Source organism: Gavialis gangeticus, unplaced genomic scaffold (assembly GCF_001723915.1).
Source record: "Gavialis gangeticus isolate Ggan-Ray unplaced genomic scaffold, GavGan_comp1, whole genome shotgun sequence".
Lineage (NCBI taxonomy): Eukaryota > Metazoa > Chordata > Crocodylia > Gavialidae > Gavialis > Gavialis gangeticus.
The window spans coordinates 104,988,336-105,000,201 of NW_017729031.1; the positions used below are offsets into that span (position 1 = coordinate 104,988,336).

The window sequence follows — 11,866 nt, forward strand, 5'->3', positions numbered from 1 at the left end:
TTATTAGAGAGTAGGCTTAGATTAGACATCCGCAAGAACTACAAAATCTGTGTGATTAACTCTTGAGGTGGTAACAGAGAGGACAAATAACACTGTATACACACAAATCACATATATTTTCTGATTAATGAAGAACCAGCATTACTATCATGTCTTATTTTCAGTTCAACTTGACAAACTGATGAAATCTGCAACAAACAAAATAGCATCTCACAGCCTGACCCTATGCCATAAAATATTTCAGTGACCTTCTCCAGAAACAGTACAGTTTAGGATGAAACAAAGTTCTGTTCCTCTCTTGTATTTCCATAAGCCCATAACCTTTTTAAACACAAATGAAAAAATAAGTTGAAAGAAAATGCTCTCACAGGAAAAAAAAAAAAACCCTTTTAAAGGAGACCTGCTCAAAATCTTGTGAGGTTTCTGCATTTTTCTGTAGAAAAATACATAACATTTACACAGAAAACATTAACTTTGGCATTTACTGAATGCCAAAGAGTTTAAAAATCATTGAAAGTATAGTTTCAAACAGCACATCAAGCTCCATCACTTCATGTAATTAGTATAAAGACATAACATACATCATTGTATACCATAACCAATATGTGAGATGCTGAAGCCCTGTGTGTCCATAAGTTAGTGTTACTTGCTATTTTTTAATTAACAGCACCTACCTTTCTGCAGATGGCCACTCTGACATTTACATCTGCTCTATGACCCAGGTGTACTACAGCTATTAGGTCTCTATAACTCACAACAGGATCTGCAGGGGGAAACCAAAAGAAAAAAGAAAGAAAAAAAAGAGTACATTCAAAAACTTCAAGGCAAACTTTAAACACAGAGAAATAGCAAACAATTATTTTGGTAGCGTTGGAGTGATGTTGTACCTGTGACGGTTCAGGAAATATACAAGGAGGCAAGGATTTCTGTGAATGGTATCTCTTACTGGATCAACTGCATGATTGGGATAGATTTAGACAAGCTTTTGAATACAAACGATGCAAGAGACCTTAAGAAGAATTAACTGCATTCAAAGTCTTTTCTAAGTCTACCCCAACCATGTGCAAGTGGTCCAATACCACCCACAGAAATAAATCTTTTTCAGTTCACCTTTAAAAAGAGAGTACACTAACACATTAATTAAATTGAAACCACCAATATCAAGGCAAGACAGGTCCCTTATAGAAAGTAGAAGGCAATTTATTTATGGATGGTACAGAGAGGGCTGAAGTATTTAATACCCTTTTTTACTTCAGTTTTCACAAATCAAGTCAGCTACCAGATGATGAGTGCAGCTGGCAGTAAAGATAGGGAAGGAGACAAACCACTTTGAGTGGTAAAAGAACAGGTTAGGGCAGTTCTCAACCTAGTTAGACACACAGTACTCCTAATTAGATTCAAGGCACTCTTCATTAGATGCAAAATACACCTGGGGAAATGCCAGCTCTTAGTTTTCACTCAGTTTCCTCACCACAGAAAAATAACAGACCAATTCTTCTGTTGGGAAGAGCTCAGAAAGACCACAGCAGGGCACTAAGAATTCCCATTTAAAATTTCTGAGCTTATCTTATGAATTATGTTTGCACCTTTAACAGTGCTAACATTGCATGCCACCCTTGAAAGGATGTCATGGTAGCCCAGACTACTGTGGCACTGCAGTTAAGGATTACTTAGAGAAGCTAGAAACTTTTGAAGTTGGCAAGGCCAGATGACAGAGAGCCAATTCCTTCAGTACTCCAGGGTAACTAATTTCAGAAACATTAACTATTATTTTGAGAATTCCTGGAGGTCAGGATGACTGGAAAAGGGCAAACATAGTGCCCATCTTTAAGAAAGAAAAATAGTAGTTCTGGGGAATTATAGACCAGATTATACCTGGAAAGATGAAGGAGCAGGACATTAAGGAATCTATTTCTAAGCACCCACAAGAGGACAAAGTGATCAGAGACAGCCAGCTTGGATTCACCAAGAGTAAATCATGCCTAAATTAATTTTGTTCTATGATAAAGTGACATGCTGTGGGGATGCAGGAGAGCAGTGGATACGATATACCTGAACTTTAACAAGGCGCTTGACATTGTCTCTCACAACATTCTCATTAAAGAGCTAAGGAAATACAGACTAGATGAAAGGACTATAAAACAGATATGTAACTGGTTGGATCATCATGCTCAATGCATAGTCATTAATGGCTCAATGTCTTGTTGGGAGGAGGTAATGAGTGGATTTCCCAAGGGTCTGTCTTGGGCTCATATTGTTTAATATCTCCATTAATGGTCTGGGGACTTAGTGTAGCAAGTTTTCAGATTTCAACAAGTTGGGTGCAAACACTCTGGAGGGTAGGGCTAGGATTCAGAATGACCTGAATGATTTTAGACATTTCTGCAGGTTAATCAGATGAAATCCAGCAAGGACAAGTGCAAAGTCCTGCTGTTAGGATGAAACAGTTTCATCCATAAACACAGACTTTGGAATGACTGCAGAAAAGGATCTGGAAAATATACTGGACAATAAGATCAATATGAGCCAACAGTGGGTTCTTGCTGGCAACCCCCTCCCCCAAACATAATGTATTAACAGCAGTGTCACTTACTAATCAAGAGATGTGATCCTTCTGTTACATTCAGTGCAGGTGAGACCTCACCTGAAAGAAAGTCTCCAGTTTTGGAACCCACCCTTCAAGAAGGATATAGACAAACTGGGGAAAATCCAGCAGTGTGAGACAAAAATGATTACCTGGGAAACATTATTTAAGGAAAAGATGACAGAACTAGATTACTTAGCCTGGAAAAGAAGACTGAGGGGGATCTGTTAACAGATTTCAAATACTTAAAGGTCAGTTATAAAAAAGATGGTGACAGACTATTCTGTGTGGCTGTAGAGGACAGAACTAGGAGCAATGGTATCAAACTGGAGCAGAGGAAATTTAGGCTGGAGACTAGAAAGAATCTCTTGTTATGAGGGTGGCTAAGCATTGGAATAGGCTACCTGTAGAGGCTGTGGAATCCCCATCCTTAACAATTTTCAAGAGCAGGTTAAACAGACACTTGACTAGGTTTAGTTTGGGATGATCTTGCCTTGAGCAGGAGGCTGAACTAGATGACTCCCGAGTTCCTTCCAGCCCTACTTTTCTATGAATAGACATTAACCTGGAATTCATTAAAAACAGACTTTATCTGAGTGTTAATTACAACAAGCAGATATACAGAGTAGGAGAGGTTGCTTAGAGAATATCGTTGTCAAATACATTTGCCATAAAAAAAAGTTTTAGTCATATTCTGACAATATCTCATACCCTAGACTGACAAAGTCCTGTGATATTAAGTGGAGCTGACAACAACTAGTTTAACACCAGCTGGTGACACATGAAGAAGTGATTTAAAAGATGACAGCAAATGAGAAAAGGCTACTTTCACTGTGAATGTGTAGTTTGTGGTAGCTAATCGCAAAATGTACTTGAGGTCTGATCACTTCAGAAGAGGTGATGTCATGGCTGTGAGTTTGGAGAAGCTGGAATTTATACCCAATTATTTTGGTGTATTTGAGTTTATGTTGTGTCCAATTGCTACACTTATTTAACATGAGAAATGAAACAATCATAAATTAACGCTGCATTAAAAATATACTAATCAACTGAAGAGAGGAGTGGCTAGCAGTTATATTACTTTATGGTAAAGTGGGGCTCCCTGACTAGCCACAGTGCTAGTTTCCCCACCTGCCTCTGGGCACGCCACCTACCTGTCTCACCTGCCATGCCTTGATGGAACATAATTGAGGTGTTAATTAGGCGGTAGGCTGCCCTTTCTTGTCCGGTGCCAGGGGCGCTATCTGCAGCTCCATTCCTCCCCTACATGGCAGCCCAAACCTTGCATATGGCATTTCAGGCAGTCAACTCAACCGTCCCTTCCTCCCATTACCTGTGGCCCCTGCCTTGGGAACTTCGGCTTCCCTTTAAACCCTGGCCCCATCTCAGGCCAGCCAGGACCCTGAGCTTCTTCGCTCTATATGGGCACCCCTTGCGGTGAGCTCCTGGCCCTTTTGACCCTTCCAGTCCTGGCCCCAGCACTGACCACTCAAGTCCCTTAGTTGGGTCTATGCCTGCTGCCTGCACTCAGGGATCGGGGTCCCCCATTCCTGGCACAGGTGCTTCATGAAGTGTGCCTGGCCCCACGGGGGTCACTCACCCCAGCAGGCTCAGGCACCCCATGGAGCTTACCTGGCCGTCCCTGGATCAGATGGTTCAAATAACCCACCCAGAGGTGAGGGCTGGGGTTAAGGTGTCCCTACTCACCTTTCACCAGGGTGGTAACTGGCCTGACATTTCCTGGGGGCTCCCATGCCACAGAGCCCCACCAGGCCACCCACTCCCAACAGGGTGCAGTTTTTGGTCATGCTCAGGACCTGGAGCCTCCAAACCATTTCCTTTAGCTCCTGCCCTTACCTCCAGGATGTTGCATGCAGCCTTGCAATGCTTCTGCCTAGCCTGCCAGCAGCAAATTGCTCTGTTTATATAGGCAGCCAGAGATCTAAAATGGCTACCACAATCAAGCACCTGCTGGCTGCTTGGCTCAGCCCTTAAAGTGGCAGGCACCAACAGTGCCCTGCCACATACTGTACAAAGAAGTAAAGAAAGCTTACGTTCTTGTAGGTGGCCTCATGTCTGAACTGGATCCACTCTCTGATCCTTTTATTAATTTTCTATCTTTTTCCTCCCCACGAGTTTCAGAAGCCATAACCCAAAAGTGATGCCATACAGTAAGAACACATGCAATACTAAATAATTTAACTATAAGATAAGTTACACATACAGAATTAAAGCTCTACATAAGCCCTATACAAGCTCTGGTGGTACCTTTAATTCAAAAGCACAAAGCAAGCCTATATCTTACAGTTATAAAGAACCGCACCTCCCCCCCCCAGATTGGCCAAATTTTTGTTCTTGTATTTCTTCAACTATACTTCTTCAACAAGGCAAATTATTTTGACAATAATTGCTAACTAATTCAATCTTGAAGTACATTTTGTTAATCATGAAAATAAGGGTTTAATTTATGAAGGGGCAAACGGTTAAATTGTTGAGATGAAGCACTTAACAGTAATTAAGTATACATTTTTTCATTATGATGTAGGTAAATCAGCTGTTGTTGATGAAATCCAATATAAAGAGAAGTTATATTATCCAGCTTTGACTAATATATACTAGTAGCTACCCACATATCTCCAATTACCTGCATATAGAACTTGGTTGAGAAGATTTTTAATAAGAGAAATGGTAACCGGCGAATCATTCAGAAGCAGACCCAGTCCAGAATATCCCACTTCCCTGAGTCTCAAACGCTGTTTACTCCGTTCATAAACTTTAGTACATTTCAGCATCTGCTCTACAATCTACAAAGAAATGTGCACAAAAATAACAAAGAAAGTTATATGGGACTTTCATACACAAATACCAAACCACCTTTTTTTTTAAACTAATTGTGTCAGCCATAATTTGTTTGTGGATTGTGCACGTGCACTTTAAAGAAGTCACCTCCAAAAACAAATGCCAATATAAATACAGATGAGTGAACCTAGTTATTGTATTTTGTCTTTTAACATCCCAATGAGTAAAATATTCTAATTTACTGGAATACAACAAATTCCACAGTGTTAAGTACAGCAAGTAAAACCTGTGTAGATTTTGACAACTTCTAGTCAGTACACCAAGAGCAAAGAAAAAAAATGTAAAATAGTCCTACAAATGTTTTATATAAACTGTATACATTTTTAAAAATGGTTTACTGCAAATGTAGTTCATATGCAAGAGTATGTATGTATATATTTGTGAAGCTGCTATTAAGAAACATACAATTCAATGCATTACCTTGAATACAAATTCCTTTAGCTTATCAGTATATCTCTGATTCAACAACAAAGCATACAGGATGTCAGCATTTCCTGGTTCAAAAAGCAACAAAAAAAGCTGGTCTGGGTTTGGGCTGGTATGAAGTAGGCTGAAGAGAACATCCAGAATACCACAAAGCTACAAAATAAAAACAAAACAAAATCTAATTAAACCCTGACTGTATAGAACCTTCATTAATTATGCCACATTTGGGGGAAAATATTCTTGGTTACTATACAGCACCTTATTTCACATATTCTGAATAGTCCAAATATACTTCCCAAACTTCCTATATTCAGAACTAGAAATCATACTATATTTAAAACTAGGAGCATCAATTAAAATACCACATTTCCCTGATTCCCAGCCACATTTTTTTCCTGTGGAGAAAAAAAACATGGGGAAAACAACCTTCTTTTAGTATCAAGTACAGAACCACTTCAGTCAGGAGCTGTGGGGAGCTGCAGCATGTCCCCATCTGATCCAGATGCAGGAACCACAGAGCTGCTCCTGCACCACACTGCAGGGACCAGCTATGTGGGAAGCCCCATTTGACAAGGAACAGCAGCATCAGTGCACAGATTCCGCCTTCCAGTGCCTGCTCCCAGGTGGCACAGGAGAAATGTAGGCAGGAAACAAGCATTAAAGGAGGAACCTGTGTGCTGCTGCCACCATCCCTTGCTGTGTTGGGCTCCCTGCATAGCTACTCTCTACAGCATGGGAGAGGAGTGGGTCAGGAGTCGCTCTGGGGCTCTTCCTGTGACAATCAGCTGGGGACAGCAGTGGAAGTGGATAGCAGGCAGGGGAACAAGGGGCAGAAGTCAAGCTGCATGCCCCATTTGCTGCCTGTTCCCATTCCCTGCCCCATGCCCCTGCTGCTGCTTTCCCTGCCAGAGTGGTGGTGGGGGCACAAACTCAGGATGATTCTCCAATTAGATTATATACATGGAAAATAATAACAAATTTAGAATCTAATCATTGTGCATGGTCATCTTAAATTCCAAGTCATCTTGGTTGTGGGTAAATATATTACTAACAGTGTAGTACTCAATGCAGTTTCACAGTTCACTTGATTCTATGGCTGGCCTCAGTTATATCAATAAAGCATCATACTGAACTGTATTTTTCTTATATTCTCTTTCTAATGAAGATATGATCAAGACTCCTAAACTGAAAGATAGAAGCAACTGTAACTGTTCACTCACTTGTTCCTCTTCATTAGTGGCAGCTATGTATCCCATGATGCTCTGCATTTCCTCATGTGCCCCACCTTTGCTTAAGAAATACTTAATCAGTCCAAAGAGGAATGTACGTATTGTTCTGAGGTCATCTGGAGCCAAGTCACTGTCTTCATAGCCACTTCTAATGGAGACAAGAAAAACAGATGGTAAAAAAATGATGTTTCTTACATTATGCAATGGGAGACTTAGGAATAACAAGTTGATTGCCAATACTTCGGACTACCTGTAGGGATGTGAAAGGTTAAACTTAATCCTTTAACCAATAAGCTCAGTGATAACTGATTAGTTTACTAGTTATTGTTTAGTGTGGGGCAGGGCACAATATGGTAGGAAAGGGAGGGAAGGGAAGACATGTGGTGCCCCAGCAGGAACCAGAAGACAGCAGGGCAGGAAGGAGAAGGGGAGAGGCAGGAGCCAGGGGGACTAGTATCTATAGCCCAAGAAGTTAAAGAGGAAAACAACAGGCAGCCTAATGACTTTTCAGTTGAGCAATAGCTGGTCATTCACAGGTGCTTGTGGGCTGTATTGTCTGGTTGGGCTTGCCACTGACTTCCCCCCCTCCTCCGTCCCCCGACCCCCAGAGGTCCCCAGGAGCAGCTCCCAGCAGTAGCTGTGACCAAGCTGCTGTGTTTTTGGTTACCTGCTTAACTGATATAATTAAAGGAGATTAAACAAATAATTTTTAATGATATTTACATCCCTACTGATTAATAAACCTGCAGTTTAATTAATTGAATGATACTGTTATCCTCTTTGAAGTAAAAGAACAGAATAGGAGCAGCTTTTTGGTTCTCTAATGCCCTCTGGTATAGAATACCTCTGATTTGGGCAGAACATAAAACAGGATTTCAGCTTTCATTTATACAGAAAGATCATTAGCCTTTGCCCTTGAAGTTCCATTGAAAGTTCTAAATTGCTTTAAGTTTATCACTAAGATTATTAGAATCATCAGGATAACTTATCAATCGCCTTACTCAGCTTCTTTCAGACACTTTCACCCTTTAGAGCATGAATGTGGTAGATTTAGTGATCATCAACCAATTGTTTTTTCTGGATAGCCATGATACTACACAAAAATACTAAAAATCCTCTTCCATCTTGTAAACTCTACTAAGTTTTCAACAAATTTCCAGTCCTTTTAGCATGAGTTTTATATAATCTTGTAAAAGTCAACTGAGATGAAGGAGAATTAACTAACTATAGGAACATGTGCAGCCTACAATATTAATTCTTGTTTTGTGCCTGGCTTCTTGAAAGGAAGCTGTTGAGACAATACAACAAATTATGAAGCAGCAGAATAACTTGAGTCATACCCGTAATAAATCCTAAGTGTGTCAAGTAGGAACTGCACTCCATACTTCTTTCTGAAGAGCCTCCTACTATCTTTGATGGTTGTGGAAAGGTATTGTATATGTCCTAAAATACAAAATGTTTTCTGTTAGAACCTACAGAGAGACATCCACATAGGAAAAAAAAAAAGGTACAGTGTTTTAATATTAAAAAACTGCATGTTCTTACCAATTTGGAAAGGGAATTCTCCATGGTTCCAGATACTGAAGTCAAAGAGTAAGTGTTGATACATCTGTTGCAAGAGTTGCACATTTTTTTCTACAGAGACTTGTTCAATCAATAACTGCACAGCCACCAATACATTCACATCCATCAAGTTGCTTGGCACCTAAAATTCAACCCAACAAGATAAAGAATATATATTAGTAATAATAATAATAATAATAATAATAATTATTATGAGGCAACGATTTTTATGGTGCCTTTTACTGAACCAACTGTATAGTCTTCCATGCTATAGTAGGGATGGACTATTGTTTCTTTATGATGGTCCAGGCAGTGTATAAGAGGCACAAAAGAGACCATAAAAACTATCAAAAAAATCCTTGACTCTTATACACTGCCTGGATCATCGCAGCTACAAGTCTCCAAGCCTACTAGTACTAATCTGGTGCTGGTTATTTAATGTCCAGCATATGTATCTTCTGTTAAACTGCTACCTAAAAAATAAGGCCCTCTTGAATTTCACATATCAATATTTTCTTTCCATATGGCAATTCTGTTCAAGCAAAAAGCTCTTTAGAAATAATTAAAAAATCCTTCCTTTTCTGATTTTAAAATACTTTTTGTATAATATTTTTGTCTGGTTTGTGTTCCTATTTAAATAGCTGGACAGCAAAAATCCACAACAAAACACAGAAGACAGACAAATCATAATTTCTTTTTGAAGGCATAACAAAAAACTACCATTTTCTTTCATCAAAACAATGTCTTCAGAAGTCTATGAAGTGACATACATATTGTAGAAGTATAAATATTGTATCTGTACATATGACAGTCAGAAGAGAAGCACAAAGCTAGTTAGGCTAATTCCATGCTGTATACCACCAAGCCTAAATATTTTCTTCACAGTGGATGCATCTATACTAACTGCATTAATTGTGCAGTAGACTAATTTGCTGCAGTGTAAAGCATCACAGTCTACATGTGCAACACTATTAGACACCAGCAAACTCATTTTAACTGCCATAAGTACTGTCAGGGACAAGTACTGTCTTACTGCAGTGAAAATAACTGCACCTAAACGCACATGTAAATGCCGACTTGGGCATACATTGTACCTGGTCAGCCCATGCAGCAGGCAGGGGTCTGACCCCTGCCTGCTGCCTAGCTACAGGGCTCCACACACTGGGGCAGCCAGCCCCAACACCAACACCCAGAGCCTGAGGATGACCTCCCCCTCCCAAGTCCCCTGCCACCCTGGGGCTTCTCTGCCCCAACTCAAACTGCTGCAATCCCAGGCACAGTGTCTGCACATGCACCCTGGACCACAGTTTGAGCATCTACATGTACCATCACGGCACCTCAAGTGCTCATGTAGATGCACCCAGTGGTGTGAATCTCTGAAAAGTATTGCTATTTACAGTAAAATCATGGCCTCACGGAAGTCTATGGGTTTCAGTGGAGGCTGCTTTCACCTGCCATATTCACTGCACAAGGAATTCAGGTTTGCTCACCTTCTGTAACAAGGCTCCTAGGGTAGCAACTCCATGGGAGTGAATGAGATTTTCTTGATTAATAGGATGCCTTTGGATAAAGTGTTTTATCATCAAAATGAAAGTTGCAACAATATTCTTTTCCAGGCGAGCCTCTGCAAAACAGCATATCCTTTAGTTAAGCCCTGTTTTGCAGTTGCGCTATTTTGTTAAATTAGGAGGAAAGAGACATGAAATCAAATGTCTTAACTTTCTCACAATATTCTTGAACTTCCTAACTCCCAGTATATTTACCATCTAAGCTGTAGCCAGTTTTTAGATCCTGAGATGTAGAGCTACAGTCATTACTTTCATCTCCAATCATGACTTCAGCATCTATTCAATTGTGCACTTGGACAAGGCATTCCTCTCTTTAAACCCACAATTTGGATCATCTCTCTGCACTTGCTCTCCACCTAAAGTTCAAAATGTCCTCTTCTCTCCTCTCTCTTTTGTTTTGCATAGTATATCTAGAAAGATTTTTAAATTTTACTTCACCATTTTTATTCCAAAATTAATGTCTATTTTTTTCTATACAAATACTGATTTCTAAAGGGGTTCTGTTCAAACTACAAGAATTTCATGCCAAGCTGAAATTCAACACAGCTAAAAAAGTACTTAAATAGTTTTCCCTTTTTAATTTTAAAGACTGAAATCTGTCCATAAACAAATAGCTTGAAAAATCTAAATGAAAATGTATAATAGGCTACTGGTCTATAACATGAGAAAGTTCCGTGTTCATCTTATCCAGCACCACTGAAACAATGATATATTCTTCTATTAATCTTAATGGACATTGAATCAGCCTCTTTATTACTTTTCTAAGTAGTCAAGCCACATTTTGTTTAGAAATGGAACAACTACATTTTTGACTCCTTAATATGTCACAAACAAATAACAAAAAGTTAAGATATCACAGCTAAGGTAATTAATATTCAATGTATACGCTCCTCCATTAATTTTAAGCAATACCAACACTTTGATGGCTGATTCAGATGCTCAGGAGCAAAAATAGTTTATTAGCATTATAGTTAGTACATTAAAGTAACATATAGTCATAGAAGCCAGATTTGAATCACTAAGTATGCACTAATAGTGGCAACCTATTTTTTTTTAATTAAATCCTTAGCTTTAACCTAATTTCTGGCCCATAGTACTTTCCTACCTGAAGCCTTGGTGGAAGTTAATACCACCCAGTCTCCTTCAATAGGAGTCAGCAATTCTGGAGGTATAGTGGTCCCATCAGACCTCTCAGGAACCTGTCCACTGAGAAAGCTGATCTGCTCCAGCAGTGGAAACAACACATTTAACCCACCGATACAATTTATCATATCCTGAAGAGAAAGCAAGAGAAACAGACAGGAGAAAAAAAAGTATGTATATACATACTGTATGGATATTTTTAAGTGTAAAAGAAAAAGTATCCTCTTCTTTAAGAAAGGCATACCATATTTACTTGAATACAAGACAAGGTTTTTCCCCCCACAATCAGCATGGGGGAAAAAGTCCCTTGTCTTATATTTGCATATAAAGAATCCTCATTAAATAAACTGTCTATCATTAAATTGCTACCAAAAGCAGCATATACTCAGCAGTGGAAATCAACTATGAAGCTGAATAAAATGCAGCTAACACTGAGAATGACTATAAAACACATGGCCCATATTGAGCAAACATACTGAAGGGAACCTACCTTT

The 11,866-nt window shown here is 39.4% G+C and overlaps 1 protein-coding gene across 2 annotated transcripts in view; it reads right to left on the reverse strand.

The window, feature by feature from the left end:
- The window catches only part of NBEAL1 (neurobeachin like 1), a 166,548-nt gene that overhangs the window by 75,485 nt on the left and 79,197 nt on the right, over positions 1-11,866 (reverse strand). For both annotated transcript variants that reach the window (XM_019523492.1, XM_019523491.1), the window contains 8 exons: positions 11,335-11,503; positions 10,152-10,285; positions 8,644-8,803; positions 8,439-8,541; positions 7,090-7,246; positions 5,864-6,022; positions 5,229-5,388; positions 675-763 (listed from right to left, as the gene is read on the reverse strand). In XM_019523492.1, the coding sequence (XP_019379037.1) occupies positions 675-763; positions 5,229-5,388; positions 5,864-6,022; positions 7,090-7,246; positions 8,439-8,541; positions 8,644-8,803; positions 10,152-10,285; positions 11,335-11,503 (1,131 nt within the window). The remainder of the gene's footprint in view (positions 1-674; positions 764-5,228; positions 5,389-5,863; positions 6,023-7,089; positions 7,247-8,438; positions 8,542-8,643; positions 8,804-10,151; positions 10,286-11,334; positions 11,504-11,866) is intronic.